The sequence below is a fragment of the Copadichromis virginalis genome, linkage group LG17 (genome assembly GCF_057382275.1).
Source record: "Copadichromis virginalis isolate Kocher_CV1m ecotype Utaka linkage group LG17, C_Virginalis_male_GT1.1, whole genome shotgun sequence".
NCBI classification, from domain to species: Eukaryota; Metazoa; Chordata; class Actinopteri; order Cichliformes; family Cichlidae; genus Copadichromis; species Copadichromis virginalis.
The window spans coordinates 6,300,331-6,325,323 of NC_140634.1; the positions used below are offsets into that span (position 1 = coordinate 6,300,331).

General features: G+C 39.0%; 2 protein-coding genes across 9 annotated transcripts in view; one reads left to right on the plus strand and one right to left on the minus strand.

Annotated features, from left to right (window-relative positions):
- The window catches only part of dock7 (dedicator of cytokinesis 7), a 46,939-nt gene extending 34,961 nt beyond the window's left edge, over nt 1–11,978 (minus strand). For 5 of the 7 annotated variants that reach the window (XM_085436929.1, XM_085436928.1, XM_085436930.1 and 2 more), the window contains exons 1-14: nt 11,832–11,978; nt 7,594–7,693; nt 5,529–5,704; nt 4,253–4,321; nt 4,019–4,148; nt 3,666–3,878; nt 3,433–3,518; nt 3,261–3,327; nt 2,610–2,759; nt 2,130–2,210; nt 1,708–1,870; nt 1,126–1,268; nt 925–1,018; nt 644–806 (exon numbers count right to left, since the gene is read on the minus strand). In XM_085436929.1, the coding sequence (XP_085293055.1) occupies nt 644–806; nt 925–1,018; nt 1,126–1,268; nt 1,708–1,870; nt 2,130–2,210; nt 2,610–2,759; nt 3,261–3,327; nt 3,433–3,518; nt 3,666–3,878; nt 4,019–4,148; nt 4,253–4,321; nt 5,529–5,704; nt 7,594–7,693; nt 11,832–11,869 (1,673 nt within the window). In that variant the 5' untranslated portion in view covers nt 11,870–11,978. The remainder of the gene's footprint in view (nt 1–643; nt 807–924; nt 1,019–1,125; nt 1,269–1,707; nt 1,871–2,129; nt 2,211–2,609; nt 2,760–3,260; nt 3,328–3,432; nt 3,519–3,665; nt 3,879–4,018; nt 4,149–4,252; nt 4,322–5,528; nt 5,705–7,593; nt 7,694–11,831) is intronic. The other 2 variants (XM_085436932.1, XM_085436931.1) reach the window with 1 other exon arrangement.
- A 1,418-nt stretch (nt 11,979–13,396) lies between these two features.
- Nucleotides 13,397–23,648, plus strand: atg4c (autophagy related 4C, cysteine peptidase). Of its 2 annotated transcripts, none has more exons than XR_014916003.1 (10): nt 13,397–13,783; nt 14,186–14,269; nt 14,804–15,028; nt 16,835–17,174; nt 17,974–18,044; nt 19,816–20,018; nt 20,203–20,281; nt 21,053–21,129; nt 21,246–21,353; nt 21,605–21,669. XR_014916003.1 is itself a non-coding variant. In XM_085436823.1 (10 exons), the coding sequence occupies exons 1-10, from the start codon at nt 13,708–13,710 to the stop codon at nt 22,272–22,274; spliced, it is 1,443 nt and encodes a 480-aa protein (XP_085292949.1). In that variant the 5' UTR covers nt 13,397–13,707; the 3' UTR covers nt 22,275–23,648. The 2 variants fall into 2 exon arrangements, 1 of the variants encoding a protein (XP_085292949.1); XM_085436823.1 differs by lacking the exon at nt 21,246–21,353 and adding an exon at nt 22,107–23,648 and having other exon boundaries at nt 21,605–21,724.
- The last annotated feature ends 1,345 nt before the right edge of the window (nt 23,649–24,993 follow it).

Below are 24,993 nucleotides of genomic sequence, written 5' to 3' on the forward strand. Positions count from 1 at the left end.
CTTAAATAACCCTTTTTTGTTTTTAATTCACTTTAGCTTCAATTAGTTTCCAGATTGGAATTTCTTGTTTCACTTCAGTTTTTATTGTTTGAAAATGTTAAGGTTTTTTTTTTCCATATATTTTTATTGAAATTTTTTATAGTACAATACAAACAAATGTTGAACACCCTCACATTCACACACCCATCCATACATCAAACCTGCCTACATCACATTCAAATGTAGAAATGAGCATAGTTCTCACAGTAATACAAAAATACAATGGGTTAGGATAGACTAAATGTTAAGTTTTACTTCATTTTTGATTAATTTCAGCATTAGTTTTGGTCTTTAAAATTATTACTGAATAAAGGGCAAATGTCAGAGGCTAAGATTGAGGACAATCAGAAAAGATATTAAAATAAAAACACACTTTTTGACTGCGAGTTGACTCACAGCCTTGTAGACACTGCAGGTCTCAATAAACACATCCATCAATAAAATACATTTTTTAACCAGTGAGCTAAAGAGTGAAGTAGTATTTAGATGTTGAGTTAAGTACAAACTGGTTTGAAATTCATTTTTTGTGTAATCTCGATGTCAAACAGACAAATAAACAACCATTAAGACATTATTCATTCACTACAGATGTTTTTTTCTGTACCTGTATATGGTGTTCGGCACATAGACGTCCCTGGCAGGAAACTCAAGGATCTCCCTGGTGGGACGCACCCTGCTGTCTGGGTAAGGCTTAACCTGCAGGAGGTCAGGGGTCAAGCAGTAGTGGGGGTTCTCCGGAGCTGGAGAAATGTCCAGCTTCAACTGGGCTGTGGTGAGTGTGTGAGTAGTCAGAGGAAGGGGAAAGGAGTGTTAAAGAGCAAAGAATCATTTTCAGATTTCAAATCAGGACAGTCAAAGGAAAGCATAAATTCCACTTTTAAGTACCTGTGATAGGTCTGAGTCTCCTCAGCACTGAAGACGGTCTTCTCATATCAGCTAAGAACTTATACAAATCTTCATCACTAAGTCTGTCTCCCTCCTAAAATAACATGTAGAATAAAAAACCATGAGAAAATGACAAAGGGAAGGAAAAGTAATCTAATACTAATAATCTACTATCGTGTGAGCAACCACATTCACATGGACCTGTTTAAAGAAGTTGGTGATGGTAAGTGTTGCAGGTCTAAAACCTGTCAGGCTACATGATTCATCTCCACTTGTGGTTCTCTCCAGAGAACGCCTTCCCATAATGCTCGAGTTCCTCCGTTCAGACCATGAGCCTTTCCTCTCTAAAAAGATACAACAAAAACAAACTCAACATTTTAAAGCCCACATTTATTTTCCACTCTGAACATGCAGACATTGTTCTAATCTGCCATAGCAACAGAAGGCTGTCGCCACCAGTCAGCATCAAAGATAACCTCTAAGGTCAAAGGGTAGTCAAACACCAAGGGTCACAGTAAAAATAACACAGCAGGGATCAATATGATGTTGCCCTGTTTGTTTCTAAAGCACGCCAATTTACTGAAATGTCCATGCACCTAATGCATGACTGCCATGTCTGTTATGGTCTCTTCAACTAGACCATGTGTGACATGGAAAGTGGGCATAAAAAACACTGCCATGTTTTTTTTCCTACTCACTGGAACTTTTGATATCATTCTGAGATACATGGTCAACGTCTACAATTACAGTTAGAAAGCTTGCATTAAAAGAAGATGGTTAGACCTGAGAGGCTCATCTCTAGCTCTGTATCTCTCTCCAGGCTGCCTGCACTGTTAACAATGTTCATTAGATGGATGGCGGTCCACGCAAAGGGCATTCGGTAGCGCCCCAGACGTTGGCAGAACTGCTCTGACTGGCCTCGAAGCTTCTCCAGCTTCTCCTTGTTCTATAAAAAAATAGAAATGTTAACGTAAATACAGGGTTTGTGGTACATTAACAATGAATCAGAATTCTTTTTGTTTTAATTTTTATTCACTGCAACAAAATTAGGAGATGACCATGAAAAGGAATGTACTTTTAAATGAGTACTTGCAGTTGCAGAAACAGTAATGAATAAAAACATTTATTATGACATCACATATAACTGAAATACATCTGAGACTGAGCTTTTGTGGTATTCATCATTTAATTCACTCTCATTGTACCTTGGCAGCGTCTGACTCTTTGAAGACCATATAGGGCTCTGCGCACTCTCCAATATCACCCTGCTGCAGTACTTTTTCCAGCTGTTGACAAAGCAAACACAGCCTTCAGTAACTACACTCACGTGCAGTGAAACAGGTCAGAAGATGGGTGTCAAATTGTGAAAGGACAGCAGGTTTCTTCAATTAAGCTTTATCTTTCATACTAAGTCAAACACTGCAATGAAAAACTGTCCAGTGTTTGTTTTGGTTGATGTAATGTATTCTGGTGCTATCAAAGAGGGACAATAAGTCAAGGTTTTACTTGTAATTTATTCAAAGACATTTCTGTAAGAGAAACATGAAGCCTCAAGTACCCTTATACTGATGGCATTGCATAATCATGGATATCTAACATTCAGGGAAACCCGCTATTAGTACTCTTTTACGTATTACAAAACAAAAGTTGACAAGAGAGATGAAATTCTAGCATGACTGTTTCACCTTGATGACTAGGAAGACATCCTGGGAGGGGTAGGTAATGGAGAATATGGCAGAGCGAGCCAGCGTGGAGATGGCTGCTGTCTGAATGTGAGGACGCAGCATCGCTTTTGTCTGCTCAGAGTTTAGGTCAAAGAAAAAGTTTTCTGATATCTGAAGGACACATGAAACAGACACACGGATAATTATTATTTGACCAAAACACCTGTTAAATGTAATCATAGCACTACGCCATCACAACTATTATTATTTAATTGTAATTTCTGATGACTCTATTACTAAAGCATGGCTTCTTGCTCGTGGAGGCTGGCAAACATGTTAACATCTCAGTGATGAATAAGCCACCAGAGAAATTTATGGAGCCGTGAAGCGGCATTATATATGAGAGATCTACTTATCAAGGCATCTGCTACCCTCTAGTGTTTGTTAGCTAAAAGGGAACAGAAAGAAGCGGCACTAGATAAGGTTGTTCAGATATATACATAGTTCCAGAGTATGATTTAACGGCATTCCCAAAAACATAACAGGCCCACAACATAAAATTTAATAGCCCACTCATCAAATTCGTTTGGCCTCCCAACGATTTTAACGGTTTGCAGAAGTGACCCAACAACTCAGAGCTGAGGAGGCACTGAGTAAAGCATAACAGCTTACCTTTTTCTTTTCCTTGACATCATATAAGGCCAAACTAGCAAATATGGGTTCAATTTCGATCTCAAACCTTCAAGGTGGAGAGAAAAAGGAGTGGATCAGCAGAAAGCAGCAGTTAAATAAAAGAGCTACATGGCGTTTTTTTCTTTTCTGAAAAAGGCCGTCTACCACTTACTTCAAGGACAAGCACTTGACGAGTAGCCTCTGTCCAAAGTGTTCTTTAGGTACTTCAGGCACACAGTGGCGCTCAACGGGCTCCTCCTACACATTCACACAAACGTGTGGGGTTAAAAAAAAAAAGACTGAATTGCACAATAATTTTATCAGTTATGTAAAACTGTTTAAACTATAAATTTAATGGAGACTAGCAGAAAAGGTTTTAAGGATATGGAAAGGTGCTTACTGTACCTCATCGAGGGCGGGGTGCAGAGCAAAGAGTTCACGGTGGCGGTTGGCCTTGCGCTGGTCTTCGTTATGCCGGTCAATCTCCTCATTGGGGGCACGGTCAAGGAGGTGAGGAAGCAGGGCATCGGGGAGGGAATTCTTCAAGTCAAAAATGCTACAGGCCCAGCTACCCCTCGGAGTGTCATCGATAGACATTGACCGTCGCTTCAAGTCATCCTGCAATACAACCAATGCAAAAAAGACAGACTAGCATATACACTGTGGGACTGTTTTAAACCTGTATCTTGATATTGTCAATCTGAAATTAACACACATCATTCAGGTTAATTATTTTCCTAATGAAAAAAAAAGGATACCTGGTCATCCTGGTAACTGCTGCTGTCTGGCATCTCATCAGCTTCAAACACCTGTTTGGGGAGGCCTTTCTGGCGCTCCTTCTGCTTGTCCAGAGTGTTGGGATTAAAGCCAGTACCAAGCTTATGATATCTGAAGGAACAAGCCATTACTTAGAACACTTTAATTCATTTACTAATATTATTTCAGGATTATTATGTGTATTTTAAGAATATTTTCACATGGTGAAGCCTTACTTTCTATTGACGACTGCCCAGTCTTCTGTGTAGGATCTGACGCAGTCTCTAACATGAGGATCAGTGTCCCTGCAGCCAGACAAACATAATCAACCAAACAAACATTATTTTAACAGCAGAGTCAGACTCTAAATGCAGGCTTACTGATATGGATGGCAGACCATTAAATGTGTTGAAATAAATACATCTTTCTGGTATATCACACGCTGAAGCACACTTGTAATGCTTCTGCCATCTCTTCTGAAATACTAAGAGCCAGCAGTACATTAAGTAAAGACATTAAGCCCACATACAGTGGGGCAAAAAAGTATTTAGTCAGCCACCAATTGTGCAAGTTCCCCCACCTGTGGTGGGAGTTGAAAGTCCGTGTTGCTCGGCAACAGCCCCAAAACATCACTGCTCTCGAGAAGATCTGCATGGAGGAATGGGCCAAAATACCAGCTACTGTGTGTGCAAACCTGGTAATGACCTATAGTAAACGTTTGACCTCTGTTATTGCCAACAAAGGTTATGTTACAAAGTATTGAGTTGTATTTTTGTTATTGACCAAATACTTATTTTCCACCCTGATTTACAAATAAATTCTTTACAAATCCTACCATGTGGATTCATGGATTTTTTTTTCACATTCTGTCTCTCACAGTTGAAGTGTACCTCTGGTGCAAATTACTGACCTCTGTCATCATTTTAAGTGGGGGAACTTGCACAATCGGTGGCTGACTAAATACTTTTTTGCCCCACTGTAGCTTGAAGGATTCCAAGGCGCTCATTAACTTAGTAACCAAACAGTTTACATACACATCTAATATACAGGCATTTGACTTCCATTCTTAATTTTTGCACCTCTATTAAACTGTAGGTAAGCTTATCTTACTACATTTAATAAGATATAGTAAGATAACGCAGCCTCATACAAATGTAGCAAATGATTTAAGGACAGTGCCTTGACATATAAATATATTGCCGTTGAGTAAATGATAATTGTTTTTGGAAAATGAAATATGGAACCAAGATCACTATTCCTCATTAAAATCTGCGATTTCACATTAATTTGAAATATGTGCTCTCAACTTTATCTAAATTATTCAATCTCCACTATATATTACAGTCTTTTATTGCTCATTTGTTTGTACATTTAACACAAATTATTTGCATTACAAACAATTACTAGTCTCTCGAGATCAACACATTAAATTCCAGATGCTATTAAATGAAGAAAAGAAAAGAAAAAAAACAACAAAGAACACTCCACATCTTTCTTCCACGGCAGCCTTACCCGTCTTCAGGGACAGCTTGTACCACTGTGCGACACTCCCTGGGTGTGTAGATGACCTCAATGTCATCTGGGGGAAACTCAATCAGATCTCTCAGGGGACCTGACTCAACGATGGGAGGGTGAGTGATAAGGTACTCCTCAAAATCCACCGGCTCCACCGCCTCCGTGAGCGGAACCTGGTGGGCGATGAGCAAGTGTGACAGGGAGAAAATCAGAGGGATGGGAGAAGTTAAGTAGCTGTTAAGGGCATACACGTCAGTACAGCTCGGCTACTTTTTTTTCTTTGTCTACAAATGTCTTAATAAAATCGCCTCTACTTTTAAGCAAATGCCTCACAAATGCAGTTATTGAGAAAAAAGGGAGAGCTGGTGTTATTTGTCACTCTATTATAGAGCACCATGTTCTGCAATAATAGATCTAAAATACGAGGTGACTTATGTCAATTCTGTTAGGGGAACTGTTTTAGATTTCAGATCATTGTTAATTTCATAATAAAAAAAAAATCAGTTGTAAGAATGACCCGTGTGGGATTTGAGAATATCCTCAAAGCTGATACAAGCAGCCAGATTATCACAGGCTAATGACATCATGGGTCTTACTGCGCTGACACAGGGGAGGATACTAGCAGTAATGTGGTAACCACACACCGTGTATGTCAATGAAATTCATTTTGTAACTTGTGGCGATGAAAAGCAACGACCTGTAGAAGCAAAGAATACTGGTGATGGACATACGAAGGAGTTGATAAAAATATACACAACCGGAGCTAACACAGACCTACAGTTAACTGCAAAGCAATGCAAAATAAGCCAATCACTATATATCTGAATAAAACTTATGGCTGCATCCTCTACTTGGGTTTCTTTCTAATGCCCGCATCTCTACACCATTCAGGGCCTCTAAAACAGATATCTTGCCTGAAAGGGCTTCCAACTCCATTTCAGTTTCAAATGTCTGATAATATAATCAACTCTAGAATTACTTTATATGCTAATTATAAGTCACTTTGTCTGCTTCTCTGATTTGCACATGTGTTGCTAACATTGTTGTCTAAGCTAGAAGCTTTTATGCTTATTAATTCTGAGATTCCACCTTGCCATTCGTCCTAGCAAAAACAAACAACTCGCTGGTCTTTCTGTTAGTGCTGTTCTTATTGTATTCTTCCACCATAATATTTTCTATAGCTAAGCAACCAGTCCTCTGTTTCTATGTTAACATTTTATGTGAAAAGTGGTGTCATATGCTTTTCAGCATTTTAATGTGGATGAAGACTCTTCTGAAACATTCTGAAATGAAAATGTGCTAGTGTGGACGCAGCGTTTGCCTGCTTCTACAAGTGGAACCCAGGGAGAATCTGTTTTAGCAGCTTCATTTTAAGGGTCTGTCTGTGTTTGTCTGTGTGTGGGTGTGTGCATGCATGTTTGTTCTTCTTCCTCTTGAGGAATTTGAACATGAATATCTTTCACAGTTTTAATTAGAGACCAAATGCAGCCTAATTAAGTAGTGAAGGTGGGACCACGTGTTGGTGTTTCGGCTCAGGAGTACTCAGGGTCAATTGACACTACTCCTTTAACAAACATGAGCCATTTTTACACAGATGCTAAGCCAAATAAAGGTAGCATGATACTGCCTACAGCATGTGATTTTAGATACCATGACCTTGTTGTGGAATTGAAGGCACAACAGTTTATACATCAATACTACCATTGTAATATTATCATGCCTTACCTGCTAATCTTTTCTACAATCAACGATTGTCACGCTCAAAGCTCAAAGTCAGAACAATAACGATACAAAACAGAAAGGGATAATAATGATGGAGCTGCACCAACACCTTCAAATGTCTGTGTAAAAAGGCTTAATGTGGTGAACAGGACAATCAATAGTTATCCCTCATGGCACTCTGCTAGACAGTTGTGCAGCTTTTCACATGTACCAAAAACCCAAAGCAAAACACCCCTGACCCCAATTAGAGAAAACATCGATCTCATTTGAAGAAAACCAACTACTACAACTGTTTACATGTAAACACAATGAATGATCAGCGGCCTTTCAGACTACTCACTGTGTTACTTGTTGTTGTTCCGACGTTGAGGTTTTTGAAGAGCTGTGGGGAGCCTCCATACTGTCCAGCTATCTGTTTCCTAACCTCTGCTGCCACAGTCCTGCAAACAGAGTAACAGGTAGAGAGGACAAGAAATAAGTCAGCTTGTGCAAAAAGTCTCTCTAGACATCCATTAAGTGGATATTGCAGGCTTATTAGTATTTAGAATCATATTAAGACCATCCCAGTATATTTCTCACAGTATGGACGAATGACGGCCATGAATGACGGATCCCAGTACTGGTGTGATTAAAACAGAACAACAGAACAAACCAGTGATGGAAATGTGTCTGTGTAAAGCTGCATACACACTGCAAGCAATTCACAGCAACGTGACAGCCAGAGATTACAGAAAGCGAATGATATTTGGTAACTTCAAGCAACTATGGGCAAAATAACTGCTAGCAGCATGAAGTGGGCAAGACCTGTGATAAACTTTCAGGCAAGCAACTGAAGAGACTCCTAATGAAAGTGAAAAATACCACTGATTGACATATGACCTGCTACTAAAATCATTAGAAGGTCAGCTGGGCAACCGAACCCTGCAATGTCCACAAGCAACCAGACGGCAATTTCAAAGTGATGTGCCACAAGCGAATAGCTTCAACTATGTATACAGCTTAAGAATAAAAAAAACATCCAAGGACAGTGATGTAACTACAAAGCATGAATATTTTCATATTCTCCAACATATGAAATGGATTATTGTAGATTTAGTGGAATAACCCATAAATTTAACCCACCAATTTAACCCATCTTGGCAAAATAATGCCAAGATGAATGACAGAAGCTACATTTGAACTCGTGTGCAAGCTCTGATTCATCCAAAACTGTGAACAACAGTGGTTGCACTGGGAAAATACAGCGCTACAACCACAGAAGTATTATAAGTAGTAATCTCAAATATGACACTATGTGGTGAATGTATTTATATCCTTTCAGAGGTTTTTGCTGGGACTGTCCCAGAAACAACAACAAAGGTTTATTGTACAGTGAGACCTTTCCAGTAATGTATGGTATGTGACTGTCCCTGGTACAGTCAGTGCTCTACATTAAAAAAAAATGTCCCACGCGGTCGAAGTGCAATAAAGAGGGTTGGATCTATCACAAAATATTATTTCCCCTATACAACATTAGGTAATAAGATTGCATTATCTTTTTCTCAATTTCATAATGCAATTCTAGCACCAGTCGTATTTATGTGGAAAACATACTTCGCTCTGCCTCCAGTATATAAAAATTTACACTAACAACACTGGTACCACTATATCAGCTATGTAACACAAGATTAACTATAGTATCCAGTATGATATTTGTCTCAGTCAATGATATGGAGTACTGACAAAAGTCAAAGTTTGGTGAATTAAAAAAAAACCCAAAAAACTGCATGATTGCAAAAATGGCATATTTATTTACTTTAAATTCCTTGAGAAGCTAAAAATGTAGGCTTTTTTATTGAATCATTTGGGTTATCTCATAACATACAAAGATTTTTTTTAAAAGGCATGCTGAAGGATTTTGGCTATGTCCAACTAACTACCTAAATGCAGTTGCTACTTCAAGCAACTCACTGGGATATGTAAAACTAACAAACACAGAGGATCACATTTTTTTGTATTTTAACTCTCCTTCTGTCTCTGCTGAGCTTCACTGTGTTAGCTCAGACAGCATCGTGTATTACACCAATACACAGCAGAAAAAAAATAATTTAAAAAAAAATCCCTGGACCCCAGTGGTCAGCACAAAGCTCTCAGTCTTCAATTGTGGCTGTAGCCACGCACATTCGAAGGTCCTTTAAATCACAGCAACCACCAAAACCACTTAAAGATTTTTGCCTTGAACAGAAAAACAATGCAGCAAGAGGCCCAAAGCGACACAAACAAATTAAAGCCAAGGAAAAAAGCTACAAACTAAAGGGCCAAGGTTATGTTACACTGCTAATGCAGTGTTATGATGTTTTTTTGTAATATTTTTCCTCATAAGCAACAAACTCTCTAATGTGTCTGTTTCTCTCCACTCTCATTTTAAAAGTTGTATCATAACGACTAGCTTGAAGGTGACTTTAGACTCTGGCCCATAATTACAGCAATTGTGAGTACAGATCACTTGTGATTGAGTCTGTGAGATCATTACAAAAGTCACATCCCTTTCCGATTTTCTAAATCGGCTAAGATCATCTCCACTCCTGTAATGCATGAGCATCAGACAAGACTACAAACAAAATGTCACAGTTATCATTTTAAGCAGGAAAACAAAACAAAAGCAGCATGATCCAACTTTCCAGCTTAAGATGAACAAGATTATGTTCTGTGGGAGAGATCAGGAGGTCTCTGCAGAGCCGTGCTGTCACAGCTGGGGAAAAAGCACAAGGCTGCACTGACAAACACATTCCACACTGCTCCCCGAGCCCTCCTGCCAGACCTTTACTTAGCACTGGTCACTGCACAGAGGAATAACTTGATTAAGCAAACAGGATATCTGACAAAGATGGTAAAAACAACAACTTCTCTTCCCAGGCGCAAAATAGAAAGTGGAAGCAAAAGAAGAATCATAGCTTAACAATCCTGAGGCAGGACTGTGCCTTCTGAGTAGGAGGAAATTTGACTTAAAATATGTGATAGCGGGCACCGGTTTAGGTCGCTGGGATGAGCAGGCAACCGTATGCCCGTGGCTGAGAGTGGCAAGCCTCGATTCGAATCCGACCCACAGCTCTTTGCCGCCTGTCTTCCCCTCTCTCTCTACCTCTGCTTTCCTGTCACTCTTCACTGTACCCTTTCAAAAGGCCAAAAAATATGTGATAATAGCTTTCATTAAAAAGAAAGAGTGTAGCTAAACAAGTTCAGCAGAGAACTCTTGTCCTTTGTTACGTGAATAATTTTAGCATGTTAAAAAGCATTCCAACAGGCTGTGAGAAGATTAACAGGGAACCATTTCAAATTTTATTGAGGCCTGTTATGCCCATAATACAGATATAATATCACAACTGCAATATAAAGCAGCCAAATTCAATAACAAATCTACTTTGTCTACTTAAACTGAGCCAGAAAAATGTCATTAAATGCCACAGGTTTCTTAATGAGGGCCGCGACTTATATTACTCTGCATGCTCATGTGCATGCCATCCAAAAGGCATCTCAGAATCATCCTGTCAGTAATTTAATAATAATGTGAAGTCCCAATAATACGATGGAAAGTTAATATATGGTAGATTCATATTCTTTCAGTCGGGACATAAACAACTTCTACGGGAAAATGTCAAGATGATAGTGAACTTACTACAGTTCAATAATGAAAACACATTTGCTTCAAATAGATTATCGATTTTAAAATAGACAACACTCAGGAGCATGTCTGTGGTCTTATGTAATCATCTTTCCCTTCACTGTGGATCACAGTGAAACGCTCTCCAGAGAGATGTAAATTCTTATCTCATCTAACAGCACCACATAGAGAACAGGCCAACCAGCAGGCACGCATGCATATACTTGCTCAACAATTTTTAAAACGCCTTCATTGTTCGGACATTAATTGATCAGCAATAACAGTGATTAAATACGTCTATGTTGATCTGTACTGTACAGCTATCTGAACACTGACTGGGAAGATGGCATTTGACAGCTTGCACAAAGCCCTTTGTTAAAGAGATTACTTTGATCTGTCTGAGGGGCGGGGAAGAGATTATAATATCAGTATTTGATATCAGCGGAGGGAGGCTTTTGTTCCAAGTAATAAATGTGCAATCTCGTTTCAGTTAGGTAAATCTTTAAACATAACAAAGTTCAGGCACATCTCTCCCAGTGCCAGTAGTACCTAGCTGCCCATCGTTAGCTACTGTAAGCGAGATAGCTACTTGTCCAAAATTAACGGTTATCAATTTACAGTAGCTACGTTCATTTCGGTAATTATAATTATTGAAAGTCTGTTTCCTCTCCACCCCGGAGACATACATAAATATGATATCACCCCTTTGTTAGTATTCACTGGTAAAGGACAGTAGCAGCTAGCAGTGTCGCTGTCTGTCTGGGTGGGTCTGAGCATCTTTGCAGTCACAGCTAACAAGCGGCTAGCTCAGAGCAGCAAGGCTGCGCTGGCGGCTGGGCCTCCTTCATAGGGTTCCCTCAGCATTGGTCTGAGGGCGACCTACATGGAAGTCCTCGGTGGGCATTTTGCGAGCACGTTGCGGTATGTTAAGTCTTTACCTGCTAATTTTTTGGGCGAAGGCGCGGCGTTCAGCCATGGCAGTGGCCGCTGATGTGCTTAAGCAAATTCCCAGGCAGGCAGGCAGCAGGCAGACTCCGTTTTCCACTCAATACGACCACAGGGAAAAACGGGAAAACAGGAGAATGGATCATTACCGTAATGAACGTAACGCTGTGCCACAGAACACACCCAATGAAAAGTACTTGCGCATTCTCATTTCAAAAAGAACTCTGGTGGGTTAAGAAGGATTACGGATAAAATACTATTAATGAATAGCGAACATGAACATCTTTCAAAACTAAAGACACTTGAGAATTATCGGGAAAAGCAGTTATCACGAAATTATAGTAAAACCAGGTGCAGGACCTATAAGAAGCTGAAATATGTCAATTTTGCATGATTATACATGTCAAATATTTTTACTTGCATTTTTTGTCTTCACGGGTAAAGCAGCAGTATTTGTTAATGGATAATAATAATTTATAAATTAAGTTGTAAGTTAAAATATTTGTTTCTCAATATATATTGGAGTAGAAATAAGTAGAAGTAAAATATTGATGTATAGTGCTTCACATTTGTACTAAACTTCAACATTTGATACTTGAGTAAAAGTTACTTTGTATGCCGATTTGTATGCATGAGTTAAACAAAGGAGTATTTTTTTAAAAGGACTGGAAGTTTGCTGGAAGTTTGTGCGACATAACTGAGAATAAAATATATATATGAAAAAAGAACTACTTCATTGTCGTCCTTAACAACCTTAAACAATAATCATAATACCGTAGAAATGAAAACAAATAGCATAAAGACTTTGTCAATTGTAGATAATGCAAATGAAACACATTCAAAAGAAAAGAGACTACATTTTATCATCTTCTTCTTTTATACGGATTACTTTAGAAGCCACTGAGTAATGTTGTCTTCAGGTTTTGTGAAATAATAGAATAAAGTTTTTGTTTTTTAAAAATGACAATTTCAATAAAGTTTTTATTTCCTGAAAATCGGTTTACAGTAAATGTTTAAATAGACTGCAGTACGCTGTAGTAAAATCAAACACGCAAATTTAGAGAACCATTTGTCAACATTATTAAAATAATTAAGTCGCAACCGTCTTAACACTGTTAAGACTTAACAAGTGTCAACAGTAATAGGAGTTAAACTAAATAGTCGAATTTCTGTAAGAGAAAGAGAAAAATGAATATTATCAGGATAACTGTATAACATTGATAGGTTAAGTCTCTACTGTATATTACTGTAACGGTACACTAGATCCATAAAAAATAAAGGACTGAATGAATAAATAAATACGATGAAAATGAACATCAGCCGTTGTTGCGATGTGATTAAAATATTTTTTATACCACGCCCTGCCCATTTGTACGACAGAGAGCGCTTGTTCTTATTAAAAGAACTACCCAAACAAAGCAGAGTGGAGTTAAAGGCAGTTAATAATGGGAAACCGCTTTTAACGCCGCCCTGTCGGGTTGTCTGGATTTATTTTTCAGGCTAACCCTCACCGGTTTTACTACTTCTTCCCAGCGGAAGCACCGCGAGATCACCTGACTTCACTGTTTCTACTTCCTCAAAATGTAAATATTGGCGTTCGTGTTTGGAGTGTGAGTTCATATCGCAACTACTGGACGACAAACTGTGTTTTAAATGATCTTTTTGACATGTTTCAACACGGAGCTGCAACGCGTCTGTGAGGGAAACACGAACGGATGGAGGAAACTAAAATGAAGCGATGTTCTCACTGCAAGCTTTAATGTCATGTCATTTTTGTACCTCGAAGTCATAGTTAGTTAACACTGTGTGTCCGTCACGTAAAATGGTTGTAGGCTGAATGGGAATGGGTTTCCTCCCTCACTGTTTCAAATGGAGAATAAAGGGAGCGACGAGGTGGAAAAATTGAAGACAAAGTTCTTGTCCGTGTGGCACAATGTGAAGTACAGTAAGTAATTGGCTGCAGGCTTACACACACACACACACACACACACACACACACACCAATGTTTAGCCCTGAGTGCCTGCTTTGTTTTCAATGCACGCGTCACTGATGTGTTGCTTTGACTTGTCCATGTTCTGTACAACAGAACACGCACTCACACAGTCTTATGCTGCTTAGTCACTCCTTAAAATAGTTCTTCATCAAACTTTTCCACATTGTATTGTATGTTTTCCCTCTACTGGCCTACTTTTGTCCAATGGCGAACGCTCTCCGTCTTATTAACAAGAAGTCAGGAGTCACGGAACTGACCCAGTACACTTACTGATTAGTTTCCTAGGATAGGTGTGTCAGTTAAATCTCGCCATCGATGAAGCTGTGACATATTGTCTGTTTACTCTGTCTTAGGTTGGGCTCTCAAACCAAAGACGTCATTCAGTAGAAATTCTCCCGTGCTGCTTCTGGGAAAATGTTACCATTTTAAGGCTGAAGGTATGCATGAACACATGCAGGTACATAAATAAATGGACACTTTTATGCTGATTGAATTCCCTGTAATAACAAAGTCACAGACAATACTGGTTCCCCAAAAGATGGGAAACTGTGAGAAACAAAAACAAAAAACAGAATCACACATCATTATACCCCACACAATTATAGGCTCACTTTTAATTATTTTATGTACACTTGACCCAGCACCCAACTTTATTGAAAAAAATTGTATACAGTATATATGTACGTACAGTATGTAACAAATAACTTAAGCACCATTATTAACTTGTGTAATTTTTACGAATCAACATCTAAGTAGATATTGTTTAGATCATTCTCATATCTGTGGTTAGTGAAATAGCAGGATTGTGTCTTTGATCCATCCATTGAATTTGTAGATAAATTGCGCTAAGCAGTTACGCCAATTAGTATGAGCCACAAGTAAGAAATGGCAATAAGAAAGTTAAAATGATCATTTTATTATAATTGACACAATTAAAAAGTAACTGCAAATCCCTTTTTATCTTTTTTTAGCCACAGATGAAGAGAGTCCTACTGAAGCCTCTGTTGAGGACCTTGTTATGGGGGATGTGGATGCTTTCCGGAGGGATTTTGCATCCCGTGTCTGGCTCACCTACAGGGAAGAGTTTTCCCCTCTGCCAGGCAGCATGCTGACCTCTGACTGTGGCTGGGGCTGCATGCTGAGGGCTGGTCAGATGATGCTGGCTCAAGGACTTATGTTGCACTTCTTGGGAAGAGGTGAGGAAAATGATGGTACTGCAGCTGTGCTACAGTATAACCCCTTACAACAAGATCTATGAAAAATAAAAATCATATATCATTCTAAGTTTAAATATTCAAATTAGTTCATTGTCCAAATGTCTTTGGTCCCAAGTGGCACAGTGTTGCAGTGGTTAGCGCACCTGCCTTTGAATCCATTGGCTATGTGGGGCTTTTCTGTGTGGAGCATGTTCTCCCTGTCCATGTGTGGGTTCCTCCCACAGTACAAAGACAGGCATGTTAGGATAATTGGTGATTCTAAATTGACTGTAGGTGTGAATGTGTTATCCATGAGATAGGCTTGTGACCTTGTGCACCATGTACCTGATGTCTCACCCGATGACAGCCCTGGCAGTTTAGGTGTACTAGTCTGGTGTTTTCACCTGTTTGTGTTTCAGACAAACTCTATTCTCCTAAGATCTCTGCAGTGTAAACTGCTGAGTGTTTCTCTTTGTTTTCCAAAGACATCAACTGTGAGATAACATATTTTGTCACTTTAATTAAGCTTAAATTTATTTTTTGTTTAATGCTTATTTTTGAAAAACTCGTTTGAAGAGTTTCCTTAATTCGTAAGTTTTTAGTTGGTCCAAGGCATCCAAATGAGCGAACTCTTAATATCTTTGTAAGATCCATTGTCTCTCAACAGCTCTAGTCTACATAATGAATGACTGCCGGTTTAAAGCAGTCATTTAGAAAACAATATTTAAAACTTGTTCTTCTGTCAAATCTAAAATATGTCACTAATGAAATATTTCTCTATAAAATGACTAATGGCCACTTTAGGATATTTATTGATCAATTTTCGCTTTGATTCACTTTGAATCAAGGTCATTTAGTTAATGCCTTAGACTCTATTCTGGTCCATTTTATGGACTGGGCCACTCCCATTCTCCCCGCCTTCAGCTCCCTCCCTGTTTGTAAGGCTGAGGCACAGTTAAAATGAAATACTGGGACACTCAAACTTGTAATTGAACAGAATGACACCTATTCCTTTACAGAAGCACACATGGTTCAGAGTCTTTAGGGCAAAAACCTTTAATTTCAAGGTCTGAATGACTTTTTGTTCTTAATGTTCTAAATGGAAGTTTGATATGTTGAATGATCAGGTTCAAAGATCCTCATAAAGAGTTGGTCAAAGGAGTTGACTCTATTATTTTCTACTTCTCATATCAGGCTTTAAAAACCTACAGCCTGTCCTTGCACTGCAAGTACTGTGTCGTGTATGAATTCTCTAACTATTTTCTGTCCTGCTAGAATGGTGCAGATTACTTATGTAACACCTTTGAAGTAACATTTTGTAGTTTATTTTACCCTGCTTTTGAGAGATTGCAGAGAAACCCCAGTAGGGGTTGGAAAAGTAAGCAATCTCTTGAATTTAGTAGCTTTTAGAGCTTCTCTTATCAGCAACTGGCACCATTAGACGTTCGCTGTAGCTGCTTGCGAAAAAATTGTCTCCGTTAAACTCTTTGTGTGGTTTGGGTCATTGCCATGTAGCATCGTCTAACGATTCCTGATGATAGTCTCCTGGAAAATCCTTGATACAGTTTTGCTGTCATTGTTCTCTCAATGGCTGCAAGGCGTCAAGGTTCTGAGGCAGCAATAAAGCCCCAAGCCACAAAGGTCCCTCCACTTTGCTGAGATTTTGGTAAATGCTGAAAAATTTCTATCAGTCTACAGAACTTGGAATTTAAATATTCTGAGATTTTTTTTCCAAACAAACTTAAGTAGCATTTGTGTTCACAGAGGAAATGTTAATTGTTGCTCACATGTTATATTTGTCCAAAGACTGGACTTGGTCAGAAGCACTGACACTCCAGCCTTTAGACACAGAGACGTGGACTACAACTGCAGCCAAACGTCTGGTGGCCTCTCTGGAGGCTTCCCTGCAAGGTGCTCCTGGACCCTCTGTACGTAACTCATCACCACAGGCCCAAGCACTTTCCCTTGGATCTGCAGAGGAGGCAGATGCACATTTAAAGGAAATGTACCACCGCACTCTGGTGTCTTGGTTTGGAGATAGCCCTTCGACTCCACTGGGCCTCCACAGACTCGTCCGCTTAGGCCTGACAATGGGAAAACAGGCCGGGGACTGGTACGGACCAGCTGTGGTGGCACACATCCTCAAGTAGGTTTAACGTTTTGGCCTGAACTTACAATTGTTTCCATTTGATTTGATTGATTTAATCATGACTATGTGATGGTTTAGTTTTGTTTAGGACAAAAATAACAGGGTTTTGTTACTGATTAAAGTTTATATTAGTTGCCATGTTAGCCTTTTTTTTTTTTTTATATATATATCTACGATTTAAAACATGTAACAGGAAAGAAAATGTACAAATGCATCTTTGTCTTGACATAAAAAAAATTTTTCATAAAATAAAAGTAATTCAACAAAAAAAACATTTTCTTGAGGTCAGTAAATCATTTTAGCCCGAGGAGGGAGACTACACCAAAACATTTGTACTGCTGAAAAATAAAAAAACAAAAATAATAACCTGCTTAAGGTATGTTTAATTGTGCATATGTAAATTGCCTGTATTAAAATCATTATACCCATTATACCCATTATAAAGCCTCCGCATAGCTGTTCCACAAAATTCATTTGTGCCAATGAATCATCATCTAATGCAACCATGTTTACATTAAATGATGGAGACTTAATTTTTTATTAATCATCATGAAATAATTATAATGTATACAATCTAGTGACCATATGTGTCTATCAACAACTGTGTAATTATCTGGAAATATCTTCTTATATTTTAACTTGTTTAAAACACCCATCTCTTGCTATTTAACTTTGCAATGTGATGATGAACAAAGCCTCGATGTCGGGTTAGCATAACCTCCAGATACAAACTTCCATTTCTCATCCATTTCCTCTCTGCTTCTTCTTCTTCTTGTCTTCCTTCTCTTTCTCTTAGGAAAGCTGTCGAGGAAGCGATGGACCCTGGTTTGGCGTGTATAACTGCCTATGTCTCCCAAGACTGCACAGGTATGAAAGATGAGCCTGCTGTTGATAAAACAGGAGACTGGGCACAGCGCCCAGGCGGACCTTGCGTTTTCCGCCATCTTTTTGCTGCCGTGAGATCGGAGCTGCGTAAAGCAGTGACAGTAGTCTCGCTGTGTCTATTACCCAACAAACACATCCATTCCAAAACTATAACCTCCTACTCCGGGCTCTTCTTAACCTCAATAACTTGAGAGCTGATTCTAAAGTCAAAGACAGACAGTTATTGGTGATGTATTTATCTAAATGCAAACTTTGACTGTTTCCTGCTTTTCATACTATGAGAATTTGTGTATCCTCTCTTGTTTCATATGGACAGAAAGTGAAATCCAGGAACATTACCTTGAGCATTTTTAACTTTGCCATTTTAAAAAATATTTTCTTGAGAATGAGATATTAAACAATCAGTTTATTCCACAGATAAAACAGCTCTTTAAATTCACAGTCTCGTTAATACAGTAGATTTTTTTTCTGGTTCATAGTTTGAGTAATTAAAAAAAAAAATTATTGCTACTATTTTTAGTTATTATTAAGTAAAAAAGGGATTTAAAAAATTACCATAGCACACACTAGCATGCACCAGACTTAATAAGTGCCACATGCTAACTAGCACAATTAGCAGATTAGCATTATATATATATATATATATATATATATATATATATATATATACATATACATATACACACACACACACAAGTGAAAGTCATGTGATAAAGAAAGCACAACCATTTTTACTTCTAAGATTGTATGTGTCATGACATAAAAATTACCTGATCCTTTGAAGATCTTAAAATTCCTTAAGCATAGTCTCAAATGAACACTTGACAAATGAAACCATACCGTGAGACCATAGTATAGAAGTCATCTGTGAAAAAGTGGAGTTATGCATGATGGTCAGACACCTTCTGTTTGGTCTCGTCTGTCAAATGGACAGACGCACCTGAACAAACAAATAGTTTGTTCAGGAGCGAGTCCGCAAACCGGAGCCATGCTGCCTCTTTTTAGAAAAAAAAAAAAGAGGCTTTCTACCTGACAACCCTTCCAAACCAGTCATACTTGTTCAGTCTTTAACTATACTGTCATGAATTTTAACATTTAACATGCTGCACTGAGGCCTGTAGAGTAGATTTTAAAAAGGCTAAAGAGGTGCTCAGTGTTCTTAACCACAAAATCTGACCAGCCCCTGATAGATAGTAGTTTAGCTACAGTGATGATGTGATCTTTGAGTATCTCTCCCATCATGTAGTTCCCCTGGTTACATGAATGTAAATAAAGTATCTACAACACGTGGACGCTACTTTGAAAGTAATGAGCTCTACTGTGGCAGCAGCAGGGGGCGATATCATAACAAGAGAAGATGGTACACGGTTTACCCTTTAAAAGAAAAAGTTTTGTTTAGTTGTATAGTCAAAGTCATAATCAAATAACAAAATGATCTTTCTAAGGCAGAGACTTTACCATAAGAGAAAAAGCAAAAGCCACCCTCCTTTTTAAATTCAGTATAGTGGCATAACTGTATAAGGTCACCATTCTGTGGCAAAACTGTTTTTGTTTTGGGGTTTGTTTGTTTGTTTTTTTTATTTAAAAAAACAAAAACTTTTTTTTTTTAATTAAAAAAAGAAAACAGGAATGTGACAAAAAACAATGTTTACCAACTACTTACTGCTGACTGTTCATCCAAATAGATTTTGGTGAAAAACACAGCAGACTGAATGACCTCGATCTGACCTTATGTGTTATTGATCCTTTGTAGTATATAGCGCTGATGTCGTCGATTGCCACAGGGCACCGAGAGCAGAGCGGACCTCTGATGAGACACCAGACGCCCCTACTCTGCCACAGAACGACCATCCAGTGCATGCTTCCACCTTACCGGAGAGCCGAGCTGTAATCATCCTCGTCCCTGTTAGGCTCGGAGGGGAGAAGACAAACCCAGAGTATTTTGACTTTGCAAAGGTGAAAAATGCATCTAGATTTGAGTGGTTAAAAAACAAAAACCCTACAAAACAAATATTAGATTCATATTAATAAGAACGAAGATGTTTGGAGATTAAAGAAAGTCAAAATAACTGGATTTTGCCACTGGGATGGTGGGAAACTTAACCGCGCATCTCCGTTCTGTCCTTCTGTGTCCATTTAGAGCATTTTGAGTCTGGAGTACTGCATAGGCATCATCGGAGGGAAGCCCAAACAGGCCTGCTACTTCGTGGGATTTCAAGGTTAGTAATGGAAACGAGGGAAAGAAGACGCACAGAGAGGTTGGTGCGAATAGCAAATTACTTTGCATAATATACCCTTCTTATGTGAAGAGACAAAGTGAGTTAATGTATTCCTGTTTGCGCGAGGAAAACGGAGAGGAGTGGAGATGGAAGCAAGTGAAGCAGGGCTTACTTTATTCTCTCTGACCCATCAAAGCCTTGCCCATTTATCACAAGTAAACCTCCCAAGTTGTGAGCCGTAATTGATTTCCATAGGAGGCATGCATTAAATTTCATCTGAGCCCCAAAGTGAGCCACTCTTCATCACCTTCAGGAGCCAGGAGGAACCTTCAGTTGTACATCTTGGCAGTCAATATTTACGCATTTACATTTTACCAATTTGAAATACAGTGGTGGATGATGTCTAAATGACAAGCAATACATTCTCCCTGCCAAGGCGCACCTCGGCGCGGCATTTATCATATGCAAATGGTCGAATATAATTGTGTGTTTGTAAAAGTAATTCCCCCACACAAAAATTAAATGACAACCTCTTTTTGTGGGTGTAAAGGATGGGCTTGTACAAACGCATCTGATTATGTAGAATTTAATCCACCCCGGTGGATATTAAAAAGCAACAACCTTCTGGGAGGCATATTTGACGCACCACAAGCCTAACAGTAGGCTAAGCGTGGTGACTTTGAGCTGCTCTGCATAGAAATTGGGGGAGAAACGCATTTTTGTAATAATCGGATGTTTTTGAATAACTTGTCTTTTGTTTTGTCCTTGCAGATGACAGCTTGATTTACATGGACCCTCATTACTGTCAGTCTTTTGTGGATGTCAGCACCAGCGATTTCCCTCTTCAGGTAATGTGAAATTACACAGACGAGCTGACTTGGGGGGGGCCCGGTAATGTGAATTTAATAGTTGCTGTTAGTACTTAAGGGTATGAATCTTAAAGCAGCACTCGGTCCAATTACAGAGTCCCCATCTGCTGATTTATTTGCTGCTCGGATAACTGAAGCTGCCACTTAAGAGAAATACGGCAAATACGGGCTCGGCCGCCGTGAGCCTTAATATTTCAGGGCCCGTAAGTACAAATCGGCACACAGCACTGTGCCGAAACTTTGTTTTATGCTTTTTGCACGCCGTGGTATACAGTGTGACAAGGTGTTAAATTTCAGATGCTGTGACAGCAGATAAATAGGATTGCATTCATCATGTGACGCAGAATACATCTTATTTGGTGTTGATGCTGTCATGGTGTGTATGTATGCCCCGCAGTCACCTGGCCCTTCAGCTTGATGAATATTTTCATGTATTTTGTCTCTCTTTGTCTAGTCGTATCATTGCCCCTCGCCAAAGAAGATGCCTTTCAGCAAGATGGACCCGAGCTGTACCGTTGGTTTCTACTCCAGAAGTGTTCAAGACTACGAGAGGATCAGTCAGGAGCTGTCTAAGGTGAGACCACAGCAAAGGATACCTTGATAGTTACTGTGACTCTACACAATTCCTCACAATTTCTTTCCTTATTTTACATGCTGTTATTGTTGTTGTAATACTGCTGTATATTCATTGTTTCCTGTCCTGGCAAATATATCCGTCAGGTAACCTGAGTTGGACAGCAGGTGGCACCATTTAGCCATAAATCTGTCTCAATTCTTACTTCTCACACCAGTCGTTTTGTTGTTGTAAACCAAAATCCGTCCTCAAATTTAGAAAAAAAAACACCTTTCTGTTTAAGTGAAATGAATGTGATTTGCATCTTCGAAAAGAAGATCCTAAGCCTTGTTATCTTAAGCCTTTAAAAGCAAAGCCATGAAACACTGCTTTATTGTTCCAGCTGCTGCAGCCATCAGCGAAGGAGAAATACCCCGCATTCACTTTCGTGCAAGGTCATGGCAGAGATTACAACCTGTCGGCAGGCCTGACACCTGAAAAGAGAGAGTGGCCCTTCATCCGTGACCCGCGGAGGACGGTCACCACCGTCGGAGACTTTGTGCTGCTTTGACAGCCCTTTTTTAAAGTCCTCTTCTGATTAATCTAATTTGTTAAAGTCCAGAGCCTCATGTAAGTGATATAAAGGTTTATGGAACTACACGAATACAGTTTATGCATCCCGGACACTTTACTGATGAATTTGTAATTAACTGGTGAGACTTATGTTTGTAGGTAATGTGAACATGTTGAATAATATGCCAGGAAGCCTTGGAACATCTTTTTGTGCTCTACTGAATTCAGTGACCCAACATTTTTTTTTCGGTGTTGTTTTGAAATGGTATTTTAGCAAAGGGGAGCATTTGGGAGAGCACTGTTCATTTTACACCATTATCATATTTTTGATAGAGATTTTGTGAACTCATCAGATTTCAGAGGACTTGAGATTTTGCACCTTAAATCAGAAGCTTATAATGATCGCCAGGTCAAGTTCACACCTCAGTTTTGTGAATTTAGGACTGAGAATGCCATGTCGAAGTAGTAATTATAAACTAAGATCAGTGTTAGATTATTTTTTAAAAGCATAGGGTTGCAACTAGAGAACTCTTAAGTGTAGGTAGCAGTAGCCTAACAGGTATGGTAAATGTCTTCATTAGTATAAGCTAGGCAGTCTATGAAGATGGGCAGAGCAAGTAATTCTTTCAAACATCTCTGCCAAAAAACAAGAATGAAGAGCATCTCAGCAGCAGACTGCAGAAGCATATGCTTTGAAGGAGTGTTTTAAAAACACTGTTAATATCTTTTTTATAATTAACTTCTTTGTCTTTGCAACATGGTGTGGTGTATTTGCTTGCCTATGTGCATTTTTGCCTGCTTGCATCACAGTGAAAGGGACTAGGATTTGCTAAGGGGTTAACTGTGCCATGTTCTGTAAAGCACAAAGCACTATCTGTTATAAATGTAATGTTAACAATAAGATTCTCTGTAGGATATCACCTCTTTATAGCTGACACGTTTATAACAGCAAATGAATCAAAGAGTTAAAAAAGACTCTTTTAAATCTGATTCAGGGAATTGTAATCTAGAGGCTGCTAAAAGTTTTTTGGGATTGACAATAGAGATTCAAGTCAACACTATAAGCACTGTTATACTACTTTACTCCATTATTTCCACATTTTTGAGAGATATTTTTCATACAAAGAGGGTTTTGTAACATTTCATGCCATGCACCTTGCCATATTTCAGTTTTCTTCATTCTGTTCTCCAGCACTGAGTGAGTAAGAACCAGGTGTGACACAGTTTCATAGTAACTATACATGATGAAGGAAGTATTCCGTCTGTTAAACACATGCTTTGTCTGCTTGGATAAATTGGCTTATAAAATTACAATGTTTAACCACTGCCAAGCAAAAAAAAGTTAAATAAACTTGAAATCTTTTTTTCTTTCTTTTGTTTAGTTTGTTTTTTGTTCACTTTAAGAATCCTGAGCCATCCTAGGACAAAAAGAGAAAAAAAAAAAATCAGTGCTACATGCAAACCTCAGTGGTGTGTTGAAATGTATTCAGTTCCTTTCTCTCCCAGTCAAATGTAGTAGATTAAAACTAATCGTACGTGCTAACCATCTCTACAGCCCATTAACCAGGAACCGGAAAAAATGTGACCCAGTGACACTGGCAGCAATTGTGTTCCTCTGCGGAGGAAAAGAAAATATCCTTGTGTGCAAAGCTCTGTTACCATGGATAATCTGTCTGTTGCCCCTTTAGTTTGAGCTATGCCGGACTGTTTTCCTGTACAATACAAATTCTTGTATCATGATGAGGCATGCTTTTTAAGGAGGAAACTGTCCCTTCTGTGTTGGAGACAGGGCAAGGGTTAGGATGGAGGGACAGAAAGAAGAATCCATCTGTTCTCTGCCATGCTGAAGCAATGGCAAAGTGCATAAAGGCATCATTTAGATCCACTGTCTGATCTGTGTGGCAAGTTTCTTTTTTTTTTTTTTAGTGGCTGGGCAACTGACTGTTTGGACAGAGCAGGAACATCAAATATGCAAGAGCAAAAAGATCTTTGTACGGTGAAGAGGAAGGGTTGAATGGGCAGGAGGGATGATGGGACATTTGGGATTTTTTTTTTTTCACAGACATGAAAGAGCATTTGTGTCGCAGAGCACAGCGGTCTGAGGGCTGACTGTGTTCTCCAAGTATTTACAGGGGACGTATGAATATTTGATTAATATTCCCCTGAGGCTCAGGGGAAATGCAATAAGCAAGCGGTGGCTTTACAAAGCAAGCTGATCACATACATTGTGCCTTACTGTTTAACACAGCTGTCTAAAGTGTCACTCATATTGCAGATTCCTGAAAATCTAATCTGCAGCCGAGCAAATTCCTCACAAACAGGGGAGTCTATGAGTTATTCCTCTGTTACGCAGATGGATGGATGTGTGTGTCAGGGGGATTGGGGGGTCAACACAAAGACATGGCGACTCCCCATGAAGATTTTATTTTGGTGTGATCGGCAGGAGGAAATGACCTGTGGTGTGAAACTCTTAAGAGGGATTGGTATCATATCTTAAGATCGTGCTTGACTTTAGAGTAAACCCCTGATTAGGTCTCGTCCTACAGTGACCCAAGGGACGAGGAAACCTTTCAGATTTGGCACTCACTCCAACATTAGGATGTGAGAACAGAAAGCTGGATCATGATTGCAAGATGAGCTGTTAAAACAATTTTCATTAAATTCTTGAACCATTTCCTCAAAAGAAAATTAAAGCGAGACTAAATAAACTAGAAGAT